Source organism: Castor canadensis, chromosome 15, assembly GCF_047511655.1.
Source record: "Castor canadensis chromosome 15, mCasCan1.hap1v2, whole genome shotgun sequence".
Classification (NCBI taxonomy): Eukaryota; Metazoa; Chordata; class Mammalia; order Rodentia; family Castoridae; genus Castor; species Castor canadensis.
This window is the reverse complement of record NC_133400.1, coordinates 8,455,313-8,481,894: the sequence shown is the minus strand read 5'-3', so window position 1 is coordinate 8,481,894 and position 26,582 is coordinate 8,455,313. Positions and strand designations below refer to the sequence as shown.

Here is a 26,582-nt window from a genome sequence, read left to right as displayed (position 1 = left end):
AAGCAAATGTGAAATTAAATAGCCACCAACTGAATGGATGCAAATCCTCATTCATTCACACATAGTGGGTTACTTTCCATCTTCTGCTAGTTGGTTTCTGGGCTCTGAGTTGGAGATTCCTGCTAGAAATAATATGGCAAACACTAGTTTTCATGTTTGAGGCAAAAATTTGACTGGAAGAATGAGAGGCAGGGTTAAGCGACGGTACAGGGTTTAGTAAAGATGGACTCAAGCCACTGATGGAAAGAACACTGGAGCCAAGTGGGCATGGATTTCAAGTAGAAAACTTGAAAGAATATTGCAGCTGTCACCTGTACACCCAACATTCATATTCTCCATTCTTATTGCTCCTTTTTTTAACTGTACTTGCTCACTCACCTATGACACTATGAATTCTTTTCTCCAGCTGTAATTGCAATGACATGTTTGGAGATAGAGAGAGGACATGTAAAAAGGCCTGAGTCCAGGGAATGTCTGGATTTTTATAACACATGATTCACAAAGAATCACGGTAGTTGTTCAAATGTTGGTGTTCCAAGGACCTGGACTTGTGCTTGGTCTGGTCCCCTGTGGCCAGAGGAATAGTGAAGTTTGTAGCCAGCATTGTACCAGAGAGTGGGGTGGAACAGAAAGGTTTCTAGCCTGCAGGGCAGAATATTCCCCCTCTGGTAAGTCCCTGGAATGAAGAAAAGGCTAGATATTTTGATCTGCTTCCCTCCCTAAAGTTGTAATAAACAGAATCGTAGCTACCTTTGAACATGTGCTTGTCATATACACAGGAAATGACCAAATGTTAGTTACCATCAGTCCTTCACTAGTCCTTACGAGATCCCAGGCAGGGGTTGTTATGCCCACTTTATAGGGTAGAGACTGAGGCTCAGTGGTTTGTCACAAGCCTACAGGTGACAAAGGCAGGATTCTGATTAGAGTGTGTCTCACTCCAGCTCCTGGGCTTTTCCTACATCCCCATACTCCCCACCCACTCTGCAATCGCACCAGGCCTTCCCTTCTCCTCCAGTTCCCTGCCCCAGGACTGAAGAAACAGCACTGATTACTGCTCAGTGAGGTTAGAAAGGGCGTCTCCCTGGCAAAGGTGAGCGCGGAGGGCTCCTTAATGGAAAACTACAGGCAGGGAGGATTGTTCTGCAATTGCTCTGTAGGAGCATTGACTTGGATTTGCACCTACGGCTCAGCTGGCTCTGTTTTCTAAAGACCTAACTTTGCAGCATTCTTCAAGGGCTCCAGAGAGTTCTTTGTGCCATCAAATTAAGTTTGGAAACTTCAATAAAAAAGTCCCAAAGGAAACTGTCAATTAATGCATTTAAGCTGAGGCATCATACCTGGGCAAAACATCTTCAAACACAAACACTGTTTTCCAACCATTAAAAAGTGAACACGGTCCTTGGTTTCCATAGATACCTGAGGTAATGGCCTCTTTCCTCCCATTGAAGACTGAGAGTTGTTCAGTTTCTCTCTCTCTCTTTTTTTCTCTCTTTCTCTCGCTCTCTCTTTTTTAAGCCTTTGTCTTTTTTACTTTTTTCCTCATCCCCATTTTGAAAACAAAAGATAACCAAATTGAAACCTGACAATGTAATTTGTCTGAGGAAGACTTTTATAAACTCAAGTGATTTCATTTTTTTCCCACCTCATTATTTCATGACTGACACAAAAAGCATTGGTACTTGCAGGAACGAGATGGAGAATTTTCAACTGATCAGAGTATTTCCCCAGTCCATCAAACATACACACATATTCAAAAGGGAAATATTAATGGTCTGTTGAAGGACAATTGAATTTTCATACTGTCTGGAGCACAGGTTGGCAAACAGTGGACTGTAGGCCAAATCTGGCCCATGATCTGATTTTGTAAATAAAGTTTTATTGGAATGCAGCCATGTACATTTTAGTGTGTGTTGCCTCTGGCTGCTTTTGCAACAACAATGGCAGAGTTGAGTAGTTCCAACAGAAACCACAGGACCCACAGAGCCTAAATTATTTAATCTCTGGCATCTTTGGAGAAAAAAAAAGTTTATTGATGCTTTATATGCAGGGTTTTGGTAGAATTGAATAATTTTGTCTCTTTAGGCAAGTGTCTAGTCTTGATGTGACTCAGTTTGTGAATCTCTGAAATGGGAGTGACAGGACTCTGTCATAGGGCTTTCACAATGTGCTTGACACATAAAAAGGATCAGGAATTTTTTTCACCGAAGATTCTCATGCTAGAAAATTCCAAAGAACACTACTTACATTCTAGAAAGTGCTTTTTTTGGAAAACTGAAGCAAAGCATGTAAAACCCCAAGCCAAGTAGCCCAGCTATTGTTTCTGGGCCTATTTCTTTTCTGTGAGAAGATGAGAGTCTGGGTTGGGGCTTCATTCAGGAAGAATAAAGCAAACAAAAGAAACCACAAGAGTCTAGGAAGAAATCTTTAATTTCTATTCAGCTTTAAAGAGTTTGAGAGAGTCCCCCCCTCTCTTTTAACAAACCAGTTCAAGTACATGCCTTCAGATTATAAAAGTACCTGAAATTTCCTAGAATGTCAGCATGCATAGTTTGTTAGTATTTACATATATTTACATAAGGAAACGAAAAAGATCTACAGTTATTTACAGTCTAGATAAGAGAAGAGAAAGGTGGCCTAATTGTATTTCCTAAAATACAGTAGATAAGTAGTCAGCACATGCATATTTAGGTAATATTTGCATGATAGAATACAATTTTTAAAAAAGACATACCTTTGTAACTTCCTATGCTAAGGTGTTGCATAATCAAGGTAATTTTTTTGTTTGTTTTGTTTCTAGTCTATTTGCATCGAGTGCTTTCAAATGCTCACTAACACCAAGGCAGAATTATTTACCCTGGCAATTAAAGCAACAGCACACACGATCATTTCCTACTAACTACCAACAAGCTGCTGGTGAACAAAATATCTATTGTTTCTCATTACTCATCGACCACTGCGAGGAGATCTCTCTGTATAAAGGCAGTGCCCAAGCTATCCCCATTAATTATGGAAGTAATATAAATGGGACGCCGCTCTCCACAGTATGTTCTAAATGAAATATTAACAAGGCCAGCGTCTTTGAGCCTGAGAAATACTCTATTCTGGTGAGCTCTCTATGAAAATGTCCATCCCTAATGAAGACATGCCCAACGTGACATGGTGGGGTGGACATCGGGGCCTGCCTGTGAGATCTGAATTCTTGTGAACTCCATCCTCTGAATTCATTTTGGGAAGACAGCTTACGAGTTAATTTCCTACTCTGATGAGGCCCCTATTGTATTTTTCCCTGCCAGTGCCTTTTCGTTCTGTTGCAGAATATGTGTGTTTTAAGTGTAAAGGAATGGTCAGCCTTAAAATCTAAACAAACAGCTTGTTTGAGGTTTGCCCTGAATGCCTGCCTGCTCATAAAACAGTCAGTTCTTGGTTTTCTTAAAGAGCTAATATGGTGGTCAGACTGAGTTGAGTCATTTTGTGCAGAAGGGAAGGAGAAAACTGCTTGTTTCACTTGTACTGTGAAGCTACCCTTTTGCATCATTATATTAGAACCGAACCCATTAATTCTGCCTGGCAATAATTTCAAAGGTTTATTTCAGTATACATGGTGAATACATTTATATACAGTATACAGAGCTAGCTATAACGAAGCTTAAAGAAGTAGAGTAAAAATGTAAAATGGTTCAAATTAACACCAGCTAAATATCTTCTTTTATCTCTTATAAACACTCAACAACCCTTCAACAATGACATGGAGGTGGCCCAGTTAGACATTTTCAGTGTAAGGCCATCAGATTTGTCCCATGTGGAAAGATGGCAAATTTCTATGGCTCTTCAGTTTGACCATTTCAAACTAATTCATGGGAGAATGGTTATCCAATGCAGTTTTGCATCTCAGCAAGAGAAGTCTCCATTCATCAAAAAGAAGCTACGTGGAGCCATGGGGCATTCCAGGCAACACACGTCAACAGGGAGCGCAGGGAATTCGTCCACGGATGTTAATCACAGGCAGCAACACCTTCATATGAACCCTACAGTCCAGCCTGTTCTAGAACACCGTTGGCAGGCACAAATGGAAGGTAGAACAAGCTTGCATAGAGTCACCCATGTGAATTGTTTCTCACCCATTCTTTGTTCCTTCCCTCATCAGGACTTCTCCACCTCCCTCCCCACAGCACATCTGGGGGTTTACTATAGCACCAGGTCTCAGAACATGAAAAAATTCTAAATAGTCCACCTCTACTCTTTTAACAGAAGACATAACTGTCACGGAACCCTTGGGACACTAATGGCAAGAATACTATGTTATGAGGAAAGTATGAAAAGGACCTCATTTATTTCAAGGAAAAGTTTAGAACAATTTATTGACTTGAAAACAGAGTAGCCAATAAGGTCACTCTGCCCTTCAATCCTGCTGATAGGCTAAGTTAAACTCCTGCCCTGCCTGGCTGTCCCAGAACAAACATGGCTTTGGACTCCTTTGGATGGTGAGACTTGGCTACCTATCCCTCCCCATAATTTAAGGCTAGGGAAGCCACCTATATTTTACTATTTAAAAGAATCCTGTCCAACTTTCCATTGGAACTCACTGGTCTTGGGGCTTATTCCTGCAAATATTTCTCTGAGGGATAAGTGCAACATTCCTGGGGTCTTTCCAAGTCATTCTTCCTGGTCTTCAAGTCAGCATCTTAGAACTCCTCAAGGATCTTGCTAGAAATGCACGTCTTTTGTCCGACACCTGGCTAAGATTTGAAGGCATCTTATTTGGGATGACTGCACTGCAAACAATAAAGTCCCCAGGTCAGCTCAGAGACTCTCTGACCCTATGGTTGTCATTTAGAAGCTATATGTCATTCTTTCCCTTCCTTCACTTCACTCAAAGTGAACTTTGCAATTTTGGATTGTACCCTGTGTTTAGCCCAATTGTATTTCTGGTGATAGATGGTATGGCCCATTGCTTGTCTTTTCTTCAGAGTGCTGACATCAAGCCTTCCCCAAAGACTGTGTTCCCAGTGTCACCTAGGAATTGGCATTCTTCAACCTTTATAGGACAGTCCACTGAAAAGGAACCTGAGGTGTTCCAAACTTGTGTGCCTGTTTTTGGTAAAGAGACTTGTGGTAACTGGGGACATCCACTAAGTCTACTGTGTGAGTGGCCGGATTCTCTTCTGCAGGAAGTGCTTCTCTGAAGTGCTCTCTCAGCTATTAAAGCCTGAAAACAAATAACCACTCACCTGATATTCTTAGCTCCTTCTGTGTGAGAAATTGCAGGCATTCCCCTTCCGTAAGAAATGCTAAGAACAGCTTGTGTGTTAGCAAAACTCCCGAGGGCTATGAAGAAAGTTACCTTTCAATACCTACATGGAGTACTTGCATGTAGCTAAGCCCAGGTTGTTCAAGGCCTTTGTAGGAATCAATTGTTAGGAATTTGTAGAAATTAATTTGCTAGGGGTTTATTGGGGGAGGAGGACACAGGGGAGCGATCCGTTGTTCTCTGTCAGCCTGCTGGAGCGTGTCACAGTGTGCTCTTATGGAAGGCTACCCTCTCTGGAAATTTATAAGAACGAGGTGGCTTACATTTCACTGTTTTTGATATTCATGCTTTGAAAAAGGATATCATTAAAGAGTAGGTTCTTAGCTTGGCGAAGCTGGGGCCTAGAGGTGGCATTTTGAATCAAGTGACCTTTTTATTAAGGTGAGGGTGCTGAATCTTCATTCTTGTTAAGCCAAATGGATATAATTTCAATTTAGCTTGGTGGGTAAATCAACATTGGAAAAATCTTTGAACGTTTCTCAGGTGAGCATATGACAACCTGTGCATTTAATTTGAGACCATATCATGGCATCACTCTGTGACCATGGCCTGGCTGAGAAGATGACAAAATAGCACAAGGAAGTGGTATCAAATGGGAGACACATAAGAGGAAATGGGCAACACACCAATGTGTGTCACGGATTTCGAAAGAAGGCTTTCTGTGTCAACTCCAATGGATTCTGGACCAGCTAATCTGTGATTATCTGTATGGATTTGAATAAATCTCTTTTGACTTTTCATACTAAGTTGGCTCTCTGTAAATGGAGATACAAAAGGTCCCTGGTTCATGTAGCAGTGTGAGGGTTAGAACATGGTGCTTGTGAGGTGCTCTGAAAGTGCTTGGCGGATGGTGACCTCTCACTTAATGCTAGTCGCTGTGACTGTTTACATATTCCCCACTCAGTGAAACTCACAGGAACGCACAGTGGTTTATAGGACAGAGTCCTTGCCAGTACAGATCTGTTCTCTTCTACTGTCTCCCATGATTTTGGTGGAAGTTGGTGTGTTTGCTCCAAATTGCATGGTGTAATTCAATTACACAAATGTCACAGTGGAGAAAGAGGGCGCTGGTTGATTGTGGTCACTCGCTAATCAGAGAGTGGCTGCATTACTTTACGAATTGACTAAGGTTGTTCTTGGACAGAAGCAGAGAACTTGTCACTCCTTGGAACAGCTTGCTTTTGTTTGTCTTTCAATTCAGAAATTAAAACCCTAAATGTTTCTAAGAACCACTCTGCCCCAAGCATCAAGGTGTCTAGAAATGAAGTCCAGAATACCACATCACACCTTTCTGGCAGAATGGTTGCAAACTCTCTTCCCAGATTGTTATTGGGAGATGGGGAAGGACGGGGAGGATATGGAGGCAGGCATTTATTCCACACGTGACAGAGGTGCTCATCCCCTCATCTCCACCACGGCTCTGTGATAAGTCATTCTTCTCTGTGAGGTGCCCTGACAGGGCTACTGGATTAGATGACTGGCTGTGCATGTGAGAAGTGTTTGCTTTGCCTAACAGATCCCAGATGAGTAGCAATGAAAGCTGTGAGGATCTGAAGATGCACCTGTCTTCCTTTTTTTTTTTTTTACCAGACCTGCTCACTTTAGATCACCTTTTTGCCTTCGGAATTCAGCTCTGTAATTACTGCCTACTTCTGAAAGGCTGCCTTCTTTCTCTGCCCTTGGGGCTCCAAACCTAATCTAGTTTGCATGGCATGTTCCTTTTCACAGCCCTACGTTTTTTGCATAAATTGATTAATTCAGTATTTGCTGTGCAATGTCCTGGTATCGATAGGTATGTAATAAAGCAATCTTAGAACATCTACTGCTCTCGTGATCATTGAAGGCAGTTATGCTGTGATACTGTGCCTATTTTTAAATGCATCTTATCATTACATCCACTTTAAGACAGAAATCTATTCTTTCTTTTAAATAAGCATGCATATTAAAGTAGAGAAACCTAAAAACTAAACATTAATTGTGTAACATGTGTCGTTATAAGAATATAAGTATATCAGAGTACAAACCAATGCATTACAGATATCAATATGTGGGATTTTTTTCTTAAATCATGTATTGTTTACCAGAAACCTCTGCACCTTTTCCTTTAAAGGAGTCAATATTCATTTGCAGTCTGTGCTGATGACTACAAAGTGATGTAGCCATCAAATTATCAAGTAAATGTTGATAAAAAGCAGCTGCTTAACATTTTCATCCCAACTAGGAGGACTGGAAGGATGGGTAACTTACATCTTGAAGCCTCAACTATAAACAGCAACTGCTTCTTAAATCCTACCTTTCTGAGACTGAAGATTTCCTGCAAATCTGACAAGTGATTTTAGAAAGAGAATGGTGATACCAAGATGTTCTTTGCTTAATCCCAAACAAGAATCCTGGGTAATTTTACATACAGTATAAAGACTGATGGCACAGTTTTCTTCTGGCCGTTCACAAATGTTTGGCTAGATCAGAAATGGCATTTGGGAATGATTAAAGGTTCTACTGGGCTTTCCAGAACTTCTTAGTCCTGTGTCGTCAGCACCCTAAGTCATGGCCTTGGCTCTGGTGTGGATAGGCTGTTTCTCCGAGGTTGCTGGGAATAGTAACAGCATGCAACCTGATAAATTGTTCAAAAACTCATTTCAGGGAACTCACAGCTCCAGCCAGTGTCTATATGTCAAGGCGTTATTATTTTATCATGGCAGATTTGTAAGAAACAGTGACAACTGGCAAATACTGCCTTTAAATACTTAAGACCAGAGTCGTTAACAGTGCTTCCTTTCGATGGCTCTTTCATCTTTTCTGAATTATGTTCTGATGCCCCCCAAAAAGTGGCACGAAAGTCATTTGATGATGATTAAAGTGCTCTTTAAATTTTTTTTATCAGTTTAAAAACGTTTCATCTTGTATCAGCAGTACCTGTTTGTTTACTAATGAGATTTTGCTAATGTGATCCAGTCTCGTGCTGATGATATGCCGACCAAAAAGCTGATGAGCCAAAAAAAATAAGCACTTGTTATTAAGCTGTCGTCCCAATAAAGATGTCACTCAGAGGTTGCCACTGGAACAGCTGAAAAGAGAATTCCCCAAGAAGCCTGAGGGCTAGTAGGACCAAAAAGACATTGTCACTTCTTAATTGTCCAGCAAGGCAAAAAAATAAAGCAAGTACCAATCAAACCAAATATAAAGCAAGCAGGGAGACTTTGCCAAAAGTGCTCAATTGACCTTTGTAGTGGTGAAGGTGGACTTTGTACCTCTCCTGTACTGTTCTTCTACAAAGCCAGAGCGAGTGACAGTGCAATTTAGATGAGATACCACCCCAAGCCTACTGGCAAGGAATCAAAGCTCCTGATAAAACGTTAGGCTTTTCTAACGTGTTTAGTTTTCAGTAAGGTAGCCAAAGGTAGGTTTATGTGAAATTAGGCCAATTGTAAGTGCATGCAGATTCCACAGAGGGAAAATGCATGACACCAGCTCCCCTCAACTTCCCCATCGATTGATTCCCAATCATTATGACTCCAGAGTTTCCAACAATGCAGGAGTGCATCAGGATATCATTTTAGAAGGTCATAGTAGCAAAAATACTACATTGGGCTTGGAAGAATTCTGCTTTCTGCTTATCCCTTGTTCTTATCTCAGGATTGGTGGAACTGTGAAAGGCCAGTATGTCACAATACATGAATGCTGATATTCTAACCACTCCCAGGCTGAGTGTGTGTGTGGAGGGGCAGATTGGGGAGGGGAGAACTGGGCTGTGAGAGGAACTGACTGAATTCTCTTACCCAACACTTAGGAGTCAATGGCAAGTCACCTGACCACCCTCTAGTGCATTTGGCAGTTGCAAAGAAAAATGGAAATCCAGGACAGATAGCCCAAAATTTATGCACAGCACTGTCACCACTGGAGCACTGGAAGAACCCAGGCCAAGATGCTATTTGGCTTGAGCTAGTGGGATGAGCATCTTAGTTCTACACTTTGTCTTCAGAGGCTCTTTGCTTCCCCTTTTCCCGCATGGGATGCAGAAGAGTCAGCTAAACCACTCCTCCCATGTCTTTGGATGAATGTGCCAGGTGCTAAGCTAAGGGTTATTAGGAATAATAACTCAGGGAAAGGGAAGCTGGATGACAGGAACTCATTTCCATTAGACTTGAGCCACACAAATCAAATGGGAAGGCAACCACTGAATCCAAGATATTAAGTGGGTTATTTGGAGAGTGGGCGTGTCTAAGTGGTCTGGGGAGGTAACAAACCCATGCTCTTTAATTAAGTCAAAATTGTGTCAGTTGTTCAAATTTTGGACCAATGGGAGTTTCCAGTGGAGTCAAGCAGCTAGGTATCAAAACTCATGTCTTTGTCTCACTGGCACTCCCCACCCCTCCCAAGCCATGGCACCTGGCTATATCTGACTGTTTCCTTTTCAGACCAATATAAGTGTGACCACAGACCTTGACACTGAAGCCAAAACAGAACAAAGCCCAAGTCGGTTTATAGCACTTTCCATAACACCTTGGGATCCTGGCTCCCGGTGTTTGTAGAATACAATCAAAATGAGTGGAAACCAAACCATTTAGAGAGATGCTTTTCCCTGAAATACTCTCTTCTGACTCAATTTAAAGTCTGGTGGGGATAGGAACCCATTTCCCCCACAATCATACAGCTTTCATGTATTCCTAAAGGCAACCTTATCTGCAGTTACCTTTCTGGGTCGGTCCTCTTTTGCACCCCCACTCCTCACCACCAGCTGATAATTAGTTGGTGCGGCAAGAGCTGTGATGCACATAAATAATCATAAGATGCCAGACGAACTGTATTGGTTTTAAATTAGAGCCGTGCGTATCGGGTGTCCCTATGAAGAGCAGCCTATTATTTTTAATTATGGCTTGCAAAGCCAAGTGATTTCTTGCCCTCTTTACAGCATCCCTGGCAATCTTCTGTCAGTCTGGATGACATGGTGCCCCATAACTGCACGCATCCCTAGCCACAGCCCCAACTGCTACTCCAAAAGTGGATGCCAGTGATGAATGCCAACTTGCATTTTGTAGGGGGCTGGAAGGAAGTGTGCCCCCCTTAGCCTCTATTGCACTGTAAATGTGGGGCAAATAGAAAAGGTTTTCTGGATGAATTAGTAAGTGTGTGTAGGTATGTATGAGGACTCTGTGTGTGTGTTTTAAATGTTTTAATAGCATTGCAAACTCTTCCCATTGCAGCATGGTGGGCAAAGAATAAACGAAAGGTCTGGCACCAGCTTCACTTGGGTTTTCTATCTGATGGGCCATAATTAATGGGTTTAATTCAGACAGAAGGTTCTAGAAAGAGCTTGGCGTCAAATTACATTACACACTGACCATCGTTTTCTCTGTGTGGAAGAAGCGCCTGATGTGATGTATTAATATGTGTCTTTATGTTCCAAGGCTTTTCCTGTATGAGGTGTAAAATGTCACACTGGCTTTGTAAGGCGAGTTTATGAACTTGCATTTCCAGGATGGTCACATTGTACTTTTTTCACAGTAATGTGCTTGGCGTTCAGTATCCTTTGCCATGCTGAGTTGGGTAGGGGAGGCGTGTTAATTTCTACATGGTCAGAATGGCATCATCTTATCACCCGTTTTCTTCAATCCTTTTCTTTTCTCTCTCATTTCCAGCAACAGGGGGCTGCCACCACTGTGTACTGTGCTGCCGCTCCAGAGCTGGAAGGCCTGGGAGGGATGTATTTCAACAATTGCTGCCGCTGCCTGCCCTCCCCCGAAGCTCAGAGTGAAGAGGTGGCCCGGGCCCTGTGGGCACTCAGTGACAGGCTGATCCAAGAACGACTGGGCAGCCCGTCCGACTAGCAGGAGCCACGCAAGGATGGGTGCACCTGTGTGTGCGCCAGTGATCACCACTGCCAACGTTGGACCCCTGCCGACCTTACCACCCTCAGGTGTCCACTTCTGTCCACTGCAGATCCAAAAGAGTCAAGGAAGTAAGAGCAGTTGCAACAAATTGAAAAATGTCAAGTACAATGGGGAGCAGGGAATTGTAGTTCTTAAGGGGCAATGCCACTTTTCCGGGGCTAGGTTAGGCATAGGTCCTTTTGCTTTCTGGTGGTGGCCTGCTTAAAATTAGAAGCTCAGTTGGTATGTGGGTTCCTTCCCTCATTGTAGAAGCACAAGAAGCCAGTTTTTCTCACTCTTAGAATAGCCCGTTGCCCCCTTGGCTCACCAAGTACCGCCATTGCCATCACAGGCTGGCCTCCCATTTAAGAGGGAAAAACAAAAGGCAAGTTGTTACCTTCCTTGCTGCCTTGATCCAGAAGGTCATTGATTCATTCATCCCAATAAAGTCTGAGCAGGCTTGGCGACTCCTGGGAGAGACTCGTCGAACCCATTCCACTCCACCAAGATAGCAGTGACACCCAGAGGTGGAGTGGTGTGGAGAGGTTTGGTGGGTGCCAGAGCGCTGGCCATTGACCCCCTTGCCAAGACTACACGAACAATCCTTTAGAGATTCTAACAAAACATTTTGCAAATCATTCCCTAGATACCGAGGTGGGCAAGAAAGTAAGTATCATGTCCCTTCGGGCACATGGGATATTGTCAGGGTGGGGCATAAAAAGTAGGATTCTTCACTCACACGAAGACCCCACTGGCCAAGTCTCACAGCCTCTAGTCCACCTGCGTTAGCAAAGCCAAACTTCCTCCTCTTCTTCCCATCCTATGTTTAATAAAAGAACATGCTTGACTATGATCGCCTGAAGTTTGTATGGTTTCTTTAAATGTTTCTTTCAGTTTTTTTGTTCTTTATTTTCATTTTTTAGAAAAGAAATCTAGAGGAAAAAATAAAGCGCTTCTTCTAGACGCCAGGAAAACACCATTCTTGATTCTTCTCTGAGTTTGTGTTTTTGTTTTTGTGCTTTGTGGCTGTCTGTGGGCCAAGTTGTCTCACGCAATTAGCATGCCAGCATATTTTCTGTTAGAGAAAGAAAGAAAAAAGAAAAATGACTGTTGTATAAGTTCACCTCAAGACTTTTTTAAAAAGTACTTACAGATTATTTCAGTCCTCAGTGGTTTGCTCCCCTGTGAGTATCAGCCCTTAGCAATTAGTGAGTATCTCTTCACCACTTGCCCTTTTCCATGGTTTGTGTCATGGTTTCTAGGCCAGGGGACACAAGGATTCCCTTTATTAACTCTCTAAGACATAGTGACCAAGCCTTCATACATTCATTAATTGATTCAACAAACATTCTGGAAGTGGGAAGGTTCACTCTGACATGATGGAGAGAATGGTTTTGCTGAAAGACCATGAAGGGTTAAGTGCCATTGCTCCTCCTCCCGATAAACGCAGCTTCAGGCCAGGCAGCACCATGAATCCCTGGGCCTCTGCCCCTGGGTACAGTCTAGTCAAACACCATTGCTGTCCAGGTGCCCAGGGCCTGGCTGAAGCATCCCATCTACTGAAAAAATCAATATAATTCTAGAGCCATTACAAGCATGAATCCGATAACATCACTTCTGGTTCAAATGCTCCAATGCATCGGAGGTAGATTGTCTGCATAAGTGGCCAGCCTAACTCTCCTCTTGGTGTCCACACCTTGAGTGACCCTGGCATGAATTGTCACCCTTTGGCTTGTGCATTGGGACTTGCCCTTTTCTGATGCCCCTAGTAAACCCACCATGTGCACGAGCCTGGGCTGGCCTGCTGAGTCATAAGGAACACACCCTCGAGCTAGCCATTAGACCTGCCAGTATGGTCATCTCAGACTATCCAACCCCAGGAGAGCTAGCCCATACTCCCCAGGACACCCATAGAAATGCAAGAATAATACAAGGGGCAAGCATGAGGCCTCGAGTTCAAGTCCCAGCACTGCAAAAACAAAAAAAATCCTCAAGTCATGTAGACCAGAGCTTCATACATTCATTCATTGACTCGTTCAACTTACACATGGAAATTCAATGTAGGGTAACCCTCATTCCCCACCAAAATTCCTGCTCTAAGGGAATTTAAATCTTGGGTTTACAGGAGTCCTCGTGATGCAGAAGGTCCTAATCAGCTTTATCAAAAGTTCTCCAGGAAGAGAACAGAGGCCCCAGAACAATATCTTCCCCTCTGCCATTTCTTCCTGAACTCACTCAATCTGACAATCCCCATAGGCCATTTTTCCCTGTCAGGCTTATTACTATCACTTGGTTGGTTAATTCTCCAGGGAATTTCTGGACAAGGGAGCAAGTGAGTAGCAGACTTCTATTTTAGTTTATCTAAAACTGACACTATTCCTCACCATTTGTCATGATATATACATGATATATGTGTGTATATCCCTATGTATGCACATATGAAGTATGCACTTAATATAAAAGCAGCCCTACCCTAGCATTACCACTATTCATTGCCAGTACCACATATTGAGAGGGTTCCATTTGGATAGAGGCCAAATCACACCCGTCTTTTCATGGTATGCTCAGAGGATGAAACTCTCCCCAGCCACATAACTGGAGAGTGGCAGAGTCAGAATTTGAAGCCAGCTCTGTCTGCGTCCAAATCCACATGCCTTCATGTCAAGCCACTCTTTATGGATGACCTAGAGACCAGCAGTAGGTGCACATTAAATTCATACAAGGCATGGATTATTCCCAAAGAAGACCAGCTGGTTTTCTCACCCAAACCAGGGTTTGTGTCTCTTCCTGTGACAAATGCCTGGCATAAGCTTTACAAATCATTTTTGAAGAGGAGGAAGACTCATTTCTCTAGCAATATTGGTTTCAGCCCCACCTGCATGCCCCAACAGACCCTCTCTTCTGTTTATAAGTATGTCTGTGCCCAGCCTTGCCTGTCTGAGCTCAGCTTCTGTTGGACTCAATGCCACAGAATACACCCAAGATGGGCGAGTGAGCAAGGTCCTCTACAGTCATTTTCTTGCATTACCTGCTCTTGTTTCTTTAAACCCAAAAGTCATCCAGTTTCCACTTTCATGCCTGAATAAGAGAGACCTTGCTACAGTTTATCAATTGGAAACAAGACATTAAAGCATCTCCTGGCAATGGCTGAAGCCTGTGGCTTGTGGTTTTGCTCTTTAAAATGGGGTGATGGGTGGTTTTGTTTTGAACTTCAATGGAGTAGGAATGATTACTTTCATCGAGGTCAATGCTAGGCCAGAAAGCCTTGGTTTGCAAAATTGCTGCCCATTCTGGTCACCAGCAGGTACCATTTTTAGAAGTTTACATTTTAAAAAAAGCATCTAAAAGTAGCAATATCTGCTGTGTGTATTAACTTTTTTGTGCCTTCCAACATAGCCAAACTAGTTTGGTTGAAGTCACTGTAGAATACTAAATAGCATGAAATACGATCCACGTGACCAATGAAGAAACTTCTAAATTTTGTCTATTGATGAAATGATGTAGCAATAGAAATGTCATTTTTATGGATGGAATTGGAGAACATCATTCTGAGTGAGGTTAGCCTGGCTCAAAAGACCAAAAATCGTATGTTCTCCCTCATATGTGGACATTAGATCAAGGGCAAACACAACAAGGGGATTGGACTATGAGCACATGATAAAAGCGAGAGCACACAAGGGAGGGGTGAGGATAGGTAAGACACCTAAAAAACTAGCTAGCATTTGTTGCCCTTAACGCAGAGAAACTAAAGCAGATACCTTAAAGCAACTGAGGCCAATAGGAAAAGGGGACCAGGAACTAGAGAAAAGGTTAGATCAAAAAGAATTAACCTAGAAGGTAACACCCACACACAGGAAATCAATGTGAGTCAATGCCCTGTATAGCTATCCTTATCTCAACCAGCAAAACCCCTTGTTCCTTCCTATTATTGCTTATACTCTCTCTACAACAAAATTAGAGATAAGGGCAAAATAGTTTCTGCTGGGTATTGAGGGGGGGAGCAGGAGGGGGTGGAGTGGGTGGTAAGGGAGGGGGTGGGGGCAGGGGGGAGAAATGAACCAAGCCTTGTATGCACATATGAATAAAAAAAAAAAAAAAAAAAAAAAAAAAAAAAAAAAAAAGAAATGTCATTTTTATAGAGAAAAGGAAGAAGACTCATATTCCCACCGTAGTGTAACACAGCAATTTCATTACTTCTTACTGTGTTTCAAGTCCCTCCCCCCTTTATTTCTCTTCCTCTGACCCCAAATCATCTTATTTCTCAAAAATTTTCAATTGTATTAGGATGCCCAGTGTATCTTTTGGTGGTGGGCCATCACTTGTAAACCATTCTCCTACTGTGCAACATTTAGGTTATTTGTAGTGTCGGCTGTTAGGAGCAATGGCTCAGTCAGCATCTCTGTGCACACAGCTTTTTTTCTCCTTTGAATTTGCCTTCCCAGTACACACTTGCTAGAGGTTCAAGACCTCTGTCTGGCTCCAGGCTGCAAGGCTAAACTGCCCCTCACGCCTGCCTCTGTTTGTTTACAGCCTTGTCAACACTGGGTGTGCCATTTACATTTTCCAACCTTATTTGAACATTTTATTGTCACAACCTATATTCCCAAGCAGCCAGCCTCCTTATTTAAAGTAGAAGCATTTGTCTTTCATTTTCCCACAGGATGGAGTTCACAATATTAATTAGCGTGGAAATTCAGAGTGAGTCTACAGAGAGAGGGTTTGGAAGGAAAATATCAGCCTAGCCAAAGTACTTCATCTTTGCTGCATTTTTCCACCAGTGGGTATCCTGCTTCACTTCCTGTCCAATCACCAGTCGGGGCACTACGTTGACCGCCTTTGGATGTGGTGCCAAGACTTAAGTGAACCCCCCAAATCTCTTGGGTTCATACTGGCTCGGGTGTTTACCCCACTAGGTAGGATTCCTCAACTGGCCGCAGCAGCTGCTTTTATGAAATCAGAAAGAATGACTTGCTTCTGACTGGTCTCTTTCCAGGCCAGCCCCTTCCTCATTGGCATCCTAGGTGTGAGGCAGTAAAAGCCACTTCTAGTTGTGCAAATAGAGGCTCTGAGTTACTCATTTTGATGAGAGAGACTCTGCCTCTAACTCTGGCTTCCTTGAGTTTATTTGAGGTTCACTGGGGGCTGTCCTTTGACCGGAATTGTGACTGTGTCTCATTTGGTTGGTGTTGGACACCCAGGAGGAGAAAATCTACTTTTACAAAGTTCCATTTCCTGGGTGCTAACCAATGCTTTGTGCCACGTGCTTACCTGAAATGCTATCTTCATGTAGTTAAGTCAATGTTACTGTCACTTGTCACCAGTGAGGAAGCCATGGAACCTGAGACCATGGCTTCTTGTGTGACCTTGTTCTATAATTTCCCCTCTCTGAGGCCATCTGTGGATCCCATGCCCTACACTCCCTTGGCATTTGTGCCCTCTCTCTCCCCTCACCCCATCCTTCCCTTGCTTTATTTCCTATTTACGGAGTTCTTTAGACTTCTCTACCGATCCCAAGAAGAATTTACCTGAATGTAGCTTCGTCTTCAAAATCTTTAAGCATGATTTGTGAGATTGCTTCATGAAAAAAAAGAAGTTTCATCATTGACTTGAGGGATTGTTTCTCTTAGAAATGACTGCTGTGGCCCAAATAATGTATACACATGTAAGTCAATGTACAAATGATAAAATAAAACTTTTTAAAATAGTTATAATAAACTAAAAAGAAAAGAAATGGTTGCTGAATCATTTCCTTTTAGGCAAAATGTATTGCTGTTTTTTTAGAAACTTCAAATGAATGCATGCTTAGCATTTAAACTTGGGGAGAAAAAGAAAAACAAACCCACAGTCCCACCACTCAAAACAACCAGTGCAAATATTCTGGTATATTTTCTTCTTCCATTTTTAATGAATTTTAAGATTTATTTGTATCTTGTAGTTTTAGATTTTGTGTAGCTGTGATTATACTCCATATACAATTTCATATATTTCAAACTAAATAAACTCTTTAAAAATCTTTTGACGCCTTCATAATCCTGCATTCTGTAAACAGATACACCTGCATGGTTAATCATTTTATTATTAGTGGAGTGAACACATTTCACTACTATATATGACTTGCTGAATGTGTATATATATGACTTAGGGGGACTGTTTTGATTATTTTATTAACACTCCAAGGAGGATGCTAGGGTCAAAGAATATAGATTTTTTCTCAGGCTCTGGGTTGAGACTTTCTCTGGATTGCCCATGTGATTGGCTTTTATCTTTTTCTCTCTCCTGTGGGTTTTTTTGAGGGGGGAAAAGCAGGTGTGTTTCACCCAGATGGATGAAACTATTGGCCAGTTTCTTTCTCCCAGCTGATCTGCCTGGGTGGCGCTCAGCAGTGCTAATCTTGCAGAGGGATGGCCGTTGAAGTTCCTAGGTGTGCACGCTCCTTCCCATCTGGAACCGAGACAGAAAAGGATGGGAGCCCTGCGTCAGCAAAATAGAAAAGGCTGAATGCAGAAAACAGAAAGAAAGCAGCTCAACTTTGGGTCAGCTGGTTTTGCCAGCCTTTTGATAGCGTTCATTGTTCTGGTTAAGAAACTCCTGACAAAGTTGGAAGACATTGCAGGCCATGCTGGGGAATGTCCAGAACTCTTCCCATGGTTTGCTGAGGCAGGGCTGGCCTTCAGACTCGGTTCTGGGGACTTTACCTGGGATGGCCTAGATTTGAAGGGCTCTATGATGAGGGACTTGGCCTTTTGCCTTTCATCATAGCTGCCTCCAAACCACCATGAAGGGAAGCTGAGCAGACCCTCCTTGGATGACTTAAGAAAATTCAGTCATGTCTTCCTGTTGCTGGTCACGAAACCAGAGCCTCTCTCACACACATACTGTCATAGTCAATCTTGTGATAATACATATTAGTAAGAACTACTGCGTAAAATAAAATGCTGAATAAAATCACAATGATTTTTATTAATAATATAAATCCTTGGATCTAAAAATTCAAGTTCTAGTTATAAATCCTAAAACAGGGCAATTCCCAAACTCTGGAAAGATGATAAGCACGACATCATTTTGTGTGTGTGTGTGTGTGTGTGTGTGTGTGTGTGTGTTAACCAGGCATTTTTTGAATCTGAAAACCATGTTAACATACTAATGGAGTAATCAGCTGAGAAATCCTGTTAACATTTTAATTATATTTAACCCCAAATCCTTTGAACACAGGCCACTTGGTGTTTGCTTGTGTTCTGATAAGTATTTATTCATAGGAACAATGGTATTCCCAGGGGCACAGATAGAAAGAAATATGTTTCTTAGAGCAAAAAAAGGAATAATGAAAATCTGAGATCAATTGGAATGTCTACAAGTTGGAGAACAAGGCTCTCTAACTACCCTGAGATGGCATTGGAGAAAAGTAATTGGCTTAAATGAGGTTACAAAATCTTAGGTTTTTTTCATGTAGGTCATGAAGGATTTTGTAGATTTTGTAGGGTGTGATCCCATTTTTATTAAACAAAGCAGATCCGTGCATCTGTGCATATAAATTATGTCCTGAGAGAACAGACAGAGATGGTGACATGGTTTTTTTGAGGGTGAAGAAATGTGGATGAATTTTTTCCCCTTAGTGCTTATCTATATTTCTCACATTTTCTACAATAAAAGAAGTATTAGCCTTATTAGTTTTTTTTTTAAATAAAAGTTGAGAAAACATGCAAGCGACCCTAAAACGTGCCTAAACTTTCTGAGTTTAAACAGCCTTGCTCTACGTTGACTAGGGTGCAGTAACTGCTCTTCCAGAAAGTTCTCTCGGACTGAGGAACTGACAGAAATGGAATGGCTTTTAAGTTTCACAAGAATAGGGTGAGACTTTAGGGCTGTGTCACACAAAAAAATACATTTGTTTTTGAAAAACAAAAGCATGCAGATTATTTTTTGGTCACTTCATTTTTGTTTTAGTGACCAGCTGGTTGTCTGAACTGCCATTCAATGCTGTTTGTACAAGCACCATCTCCCAGTGGCTTCCACCAGGTAAATATTCAACAAAGACTTTGCCCTGCTAGAGTTGACTTCCTGCCAAGGTTGAATAACAGTTGTTCCGCTCCTCACCTCTCCACCTCGGTGCCCTCACTTTAACCTTGGGCTTTCACACCCAGCTTTTGCAAAGCATGGAGTGCATATGACAAACGCTTGCTGTGTTTTGGTCTTATCATTGCTTGCTGAAGACCTGCACTAAACAATAACCTGAAATTATTGATTTATTTATCCACTTGATCTCTGTTAATGTAATTTTTAAAATCACATATGATTAGAAAGGTAAAATAATACTTACTCTGCTATTTTAAACAGCTATGCTCACAAAACCTGGAATCAGATGGTTAAGACATAAAAAAAATGCCAGCAATGTTGATATAACTGTTGAATGGAAAGAAAGCCTAGGTGGCAAGTCACTTCTTTTTTGGAACCTGATGTCAACATTTTATTTGGGGACTTAAAGGATTTTCAGAGTTGTTTGACATTCCATTTGGGAGGGAAGGATTAACAGTATGTCTTCTACAGTGAAAATATGGACGACCAAAACAAATATTGAAATAATTTTTCCACTGACCAGCCATCTCGTCACAGTTCTCTGATAATAGCCCCATGTGCATCACCAATAATACTAAGGAGAAATGACTTGGTCACATCTTTCCCTGACTTTTAGTTCTGACCCAGGCACAGGCACTGGCAGTTCTCAAGGCTTTGCAGAGCAATGCCTCACCAACTGGACTGGATGCATTTCTGTGATGTCACCTTGTCCCCCATTGGTCTTCACAGTTTCTGAGTTCCTGCCAGTGTTTCTTTAGGCTTCTGCCTTTTGCACTGGCTGACATCTTTGATCATATGCATTTCTATGAATACCTAAAGGTAGGTAGAGGAAAGGCCCCTCTGCCCATATTTGATATGGCTGGAAATTTCAATGTTCTGTATGTTGAAACTGAACTACAAAGTCATCTTCTAAGGAAGTTGAAAGTGGTGTGTATACATAACGGAGTATTAGAGATTCCAAGATGGTGACTGGAGGGAGGAAGCAGAAAGCGTGCTTCCTAAAGTAAACTCTTGGAGAGACAATGGAGATACATCTGGCAGGAAAAACCTCAAAGAAGAGGCAAAACTCGGACACCTCCACACCCTCAGCCTGCGCACAGCATCCCCATGCCACGTTAAATAGAGAAATCAGGAGGGCTCCATGCTGCAAGATGCCACCTCCTAACCTGCTTAGAAGACGCAGACCACCAGGTAAATGGATGGAACTGGAGAACATTGTTCTGAGCAAGGTTAGCCAGGCCCAGAAGATTAAAAATCATATGTTCTCCCTCACATGCGGACTTTAGATCAAGGGCAAACACAACAAGGGGATTGGACTTTGATCACATGATAAAGCAAGAGCACACAAGGGAGGTATGAGGATAGGCAAGACACCTAAAAAACCAGATAGCATTTGATGTCCTCAATGCAAAGGAACTAATGCAGAAACTTTAAAGCGACAGAGGCCAATAGGAAAGGGGACCAGGAACTAGAGAAAATGTTAGTTTGAGAATAATTAATTTAGAATGTAACACATGTACAGGAAAGCAATGCGAGTAAACTCCCTGTATAGCTATCCTTATCTCAACTAGCAAAAACCCTTGGTCTTTCCTATTATTGCTTATACTCTCTCTTCAACAAAACTAGAGATAATGGGCAAAATCGTTTCTGCCTGGTAGCGAGGGGCTAGGAGAGGAGAGGGAGGAGATGGGGGGAAAGGGAGGGAGTAGGGGGAAGGGGGAGAAATGACCCAAACACTGTATGCACATATGAATAAAAGAAATTTACAAAAATAACAGAGTATTATTCAGTCATAAAGAAGAATGAAATTATGTCAACTGCAAGAAAATGGTTGGAACTGGAGAGCATCATGTTAAGTGACAAAAGTCACACAGAAAAAGACAAATATGGTATATTCTCTCTTATGTGTGGAATCTAGACCTAAAAATCAAAATGAATGACATGAGTGTAAAACAGGGGGAAGGGCTGGGGGTTGGTAACCAATGGGAGGGTGAAAGGAGAGTGTGAAGTGGAGGAACTTCGTATACATGTATGGAAATAGAATAATGAAACCCATGAAAAGTGTTTAAGAATAGGGTAGGGTGAGAAAGAGTAATAGCAGGGATGAATTTGACCAAAGTACATTGTACACATGCATGGACATATCACCATGAAAGCCCTTTGTACAATTAATATATGATAATAAAAGGGGGTAGGAAATACAAGGAAGTAGGAAGTTCTTGTTAGGGCTTCCATTGGGAGTGCACTGTGTGGACGTTGGAACAGAAGGATCGTGTGCTTAGGTTACTCTGAGGATGGTCCTCCCTAGGCTAATGCAAAGTGGACCCCAGCTGTCCTTCTAACAGCTCCATGCATCAATCTGAGACAGGGCATGGGGGGCGATGTCAGTACAGGGACCAGTAGGAAGAAATGTGCTTTCCATGAAAGAATGCAGTCCAGTGGGAAAGCCAAGAAGACATTCTGCTTCCTTCCTTACCCCACTAGCTATGTGATTCAGGACACCACAACTGGCCATCTTGGAGTTTTCCCCTTTTGACTAGACCAACGCCACCCGAGTCCCCCCTGGACTGCATCCTTGTGGCGATGAAGGCCACGCAGGTGTTAACTCATGTGCATTTTAAACCCTCACTTTAAGATCTTAATGGACTTTTTCGTACCTTGGCGAAGAAGGTTTGAGGGAGCCATGAAAATGGGGGTCACTCAATTTTGAGGGGACTCAATTGTCCTGTGAGCCCTGCAGCTCATCTGGCAGGCCAGCATTTTGTGGGGTGCCTCTCCGATGGTCTATTAAGGAGCTGCTTGACCCTCTTCCTGCCGTTAGAGCTGATTTTCTGTTGTCTGTGAAACTCACTCCGCACTTTGAGGGGGCTGCCTGCCCTGGTGGAGAGCAGGGGGAGCCATAAAAGTGTCAAAACGTTATGAATGGCCTGGAGACTGGGGCCCGTTGTTCTGTGCTGGGCAGTGAGGGGGGACTAATGGCGTGCAGCATGTAGGCTGTGCAATGGTGCCTCCATCCATCTGTGGAGAGAGGAGTGAGGACAGGGCAAACCTAGCCAGGAATCAGCTAGCTGCTTAAGCTGCCAGCTAATAATCGAGCCATTGGCGATGTGCAGAGGGTCTGAGGAAAACTCTTGCGTCCCTCGATCTCTCAATCTTTTTTCCCCACTTGAAAGAGAAAGGTGCTAGTGGCGAGTTGGGTCATTCATGGCACAACCCCATACCTGTGGTTCTGAGCTAGTGGAAGTCCTTGTATTCATTTGACTACATTTTATAGACTTTTGCTTGCACTGTTTAAGCATACAAAGCCATCATCTAATTAAAAGGGACCCTTATCAACGTACAGGTACTTGCTTACGGAAAAAATTATAATAAAAACACTACATTGAATCCTCCATTCTTAAGAGGTAAACATTGATCACCCAGTGAGACTTAGTATTTGATCATTGGTCTTGTAAACAGGAAATAAATGTGTACATGTTGAGTGAACTTGGAGAAAAGTCTTCACTTTGGGAAGCAGCCTTGGAATCCTATACAGTTAACTTCCTGGAATTGAATTGCCAAGACCTTTTCCAAGGATTCGATATGGAAGGCAGTCATGACAAGGGACGTGCTTTCCACCGGGATAACTTGGTCATGGTTTCTTTCCTTGGCCTGGATAAGGTGTACTTCTCAAATGGGTACCACTCAAAGTGGCAGAACAAATAGTGCACAGGAGTTGTGACCAACAGATGAGGCTCAGAGTATGGGCTCTTCCAGTTAGAGGATGGTAGACTACACATGGAGTATAGGAAGCCCAACCTAGACCTAGCCCTTGCTGTCTGGGTGACCTTGAGCCAACTGGGCGAGACCACTGACTTTGAAGAATGCTAGTATCATGGGGAGCCACATCACACACTGGAGTAAGCTGGGTCTCATCCTGGTTCTACAGCTAGACAGGACGCCATCATTCTCTGTCTGCAAAGTTGACCTGAAGACACTCACTTCCCCAGGTTCCTTTTAAAGACTGGGAAAAAAAAATCAACCATCAACCAAGAACCAATAGTTCTTATAAAGGGCCCCTGTGAAGTGTAGCACCCTACCTTGGAGTGTATGTCCCAAATCTAACAATATCCCAACTTTCTAAGATCACAGCTCAACTTTCCTGAACAAAATACACTATTCATACTAAGATGGACCCCTGAAATTCTTGGTTTCATTACCATTTGAGTGGTAAACTCCACAGCATACATTTTGTGGATTCCCCAGCTCTTCAGCAATGCTTTCTCTAATGCTGTGGGAGGTAGCCAGCCTCCAGTAATAGCGCCTGCCCAAAATTCACAATCATTACTTGCCCAAAAGTGGCTGTGGCTTGTCAGGTTGGTCCAATTCAAATATCTATTTTAAAAATCACCCCACAGCAAATTAAAATGAGGAATGTCATGTTCATCTGTGTAGTCACATTAGTTTTGCCTCTGGAAAAATGAGGAAAAAATAGCTCCCAGGAAGACTAGCAGGGATAGCCAAGGTCCTATTCCCACCTGGATGAAAATTCAGGGAGCCAGCTATTTGATCCTGGAGGCTTCCTGGCTTGCTGGCTCTTGGCCAAAGAGCTCTTTTAGGACAGGATTGTGAATCCCCTAAAGTTCAGCCATGACAAGGCTATTTGATGAGCTGGTGAGGATGCAAGATGGGGAGGCCCCCATTTTGGAATTCTGACCTGGTTTATTTGGTTAAAAACTGGATGTGAGCTCTCATGGCATTTTATTTTTCAAACTAACATCAGATACAAACCTGAAGGAAGTCCTATCAAAAAAATTGAATTCTATCTGGATTCTATCTGGGCTGTGGTCATGCATACCTACAGGATTTCAGCTACATGGGAGGTGTAGGCAGGAGGCTTACAGTCCAGGTTGGGCCAGGGCAAAAACACAAGATGCTATCTGAAAAATAACTAAAGAAAAAAAAGGGCTGAGGCATGGCTCAAGCAGTGGAGCACCTGCCTAGCAAATGCAAAGCCCTGAGTTCAAATCCCAGTACTGTAAAACAACAAAAACAAACAAAAAGCAGTTCTGACCCTGAACTCTAGAAGAAATGGAAATAAAAATACCCTTGTAATGGAGCAGAAGACCAGTCTCAGCACCAGAACCAGAAGGAAGATTCCTGGCCCCCTGCTTACTGCATTCCAGGGTGACTTCTTACCTTAGTATTACCAGCTCGCTCGTCTCAGGTGACTCTCTGCCTACCTATCTATCTACTGGTCCACCCACCCCATCAATAAAAGGAACACTCATATTGAAAAAGGAAGGAGGCAGGAAAGCATTATAAAGGTGTAAGATGATTTGTCCACAACATACATGAACACAAGACAGAAATTTACTACCATCTACCAAACTGGCCATGTGAGCTAGATGTGAATTTGAAAAGTTGTGAATACAGGCATGATTTCTTCCTGGCTCCATGCTTCTGTACTTTGCAAAATTTGTTCAAGAATATTTCCACGTTATTATCTCTACTTCTGGTAACACCTTCTCCATATTCCAGTATTTGGCAGCACCACAACTGTCTCAACAATTTTCCTTTCATATAGAAAGAAAGAAACCTGGAGTCCTGATAGAGCCCAATATCCCAGTGTAGATCATGGAGGAGTTCACCGAAGAAGCTTGTATGGACATACTTCACCTGATGTTAGAGGAAAGTTTCAGGTGTAAGCCCGCCCTACTTGGCACCTGTGCACATGGGTGTTGTGTGAGGTTTGGTTAGAGGACAATTATAAACCAAAATATCCAGTTCAATGTGTGTCTGGGTCCTTTGCTCTCCATGACACCTTGTGATTCACATAGTCAAGTTTTCCCTTCAAATTGATGCCTTCTAATCTTATTGGGTAAGATTAGACATGACAAAAGTCCAAGAAATAATGTCCTAGTTTACTAACGGTGGGAAAAGTATTACCATAAGGACAGACCATTCTGTATGAATACTCATACACTCAACAAACAACAGCTAAGCACCTTCTAATCCTGGTTAGCCCTACAGCTCAGACTAGGACCTAGAAGAAGATCCATAAAGTGACCATCTGGGAATCCATGCACAAGTACAAGGGGCAGCATTACATTGGACTCTCCATAATAGCCTTCTAGGTTCCATTACAGAGATTCAGTGTGGATGTCCTATCCTGGAGTCGCACATCTGGGGCACCAAAAATAATGAAGCTACAAGGCGCTGAGTGCTTGGATGGGGAAAAGTGAGTGATTTGTGGGGTGAGAGAAGATGGGACCCATCTCTGCCTCCTAAGGAGGGGATGGGATGTCAGTAGCTCTCCCTGTCAAAGGTAACATTCACATTTGGAACATAGACCAGCAGGTCAAGACTAAGCCTAGGGAATGGAATGGCTCAAATATCAGTCTGTGCTTTCGTGAAATATTTTAAGAAACTCATCTCGGCTCTGCCCAGTCCTAGCCTCTTTCCCGAGGAAGCAGCCACCGTATTTTCAAGGTACTCATGGCTCTTCACACGGAAGGTAACATCTCCCTTCCCTTGTGTGGGCCACCCACAGTATTTTCTGCAGGGACTGCCAATTTGAGAGTTCTTTATAAGCCACCGAGCATTGATAGTTCAGCACAGACCACACAATTAAATTTTATTTTTGCCCTCAGTTAGATTATAAACAAAGACCCCAGAGATGTCTGGAAAATTAATTTATTAAAAAGCCATAGCTCGATAATACGCACGATGATACAAGAAATGAAAATGTTCAATATCTCATAAAACAGTTGGCAATCACATAACAGAGTGCTCATTGTCAATTTAGTGGCGTGTTTCATTATACTCGGCAAATAGTTGTAAAATAGTGTATTATTCATGAACCAATATGCTTTAATTACTTTTAGCAGACATTTATTTTTCAAATGCAATATGAGTTAAATTCATCTAGAAAAACAACCCATTTTTGCAAGTCTGCACTAGGACACTCCCAAAGAAGGAGTCACAAGTTGAAAATCTCAGGACAATCGGAAGAAATCCACTTGTCCTAGCATGAAACAGGAGTGGTGGCCCTTGACTTCCAATCACCTAGCAAAGGGCCGGCAGTCCCCTCCCCAGCTGTAAACCCCACCCTATGCCCTCACCAGTCCCGACTGGGGTGTGTGGGATGTGATCAGCCACCGGACTGACTTTATGAGTTTGACCTTATAGCCAACTCTGCAATCAGGTATGAGCGGACACACAAGAAGGACCTTGGGGAGATTTTCCTTGCTGGACATGTCCTCTTACACTCCTGACCTTCACCAGGAAGGAAATGTTCCTGCCCCTGGGGGACCACTAGTCTGAGGAATTTGAGACATCCGTATAGT

At 42.6% G+C, this 26,582-nt stretch overlaps 2 protein-coding genes across 11 annotated transcripts in view; one reads left to right on the top strand and one right to left on the bottom strand.

The window, feature by feature from the left end:
• Positions 1-12,034, top strand: part of Wwox (WW domain containing oxidoreductase) — a 927,061-nt gene extending 915,027 nt beyond the window's left edge. For all 10 annotated transcript variants that reach the window (XM_074055599.1, XM_074055600.1, XM_074055610.1 and 7 more), the window contains one exon: positions 10,951-12,034. In XM_074055599.1, coding sequence (XP_073911700.1) covers positions 10,951-11,139 — 189 coding nt within the window. In that variant the 3' untranslated portion in view covers positions 11,140-12,034. The remainder of the gene's footprint in view (positions 1-10,950) is intronic.
• Positions 12,035-12,078: 44 nt separating this feature from the next.
• Maf (MAF bZIP transcription factor) overlaps positions 12,079-26,582 on the bottom strand; it is a 320,718-nt gene continuing 306,214 nt past the window's right edge. Inside the window, exon 2 of the mRNA XM_074055615.1 lies at positions 12,079-12,256. Coding sequence (XP_073911716.1) covers positions 12,229-12,256 — 28 coding nt within the window. The 3' untranslated portion in view covers positions 12,079-12,228. The remainder of the gene's footprint in view (positions 12,257-26,582) is intronic.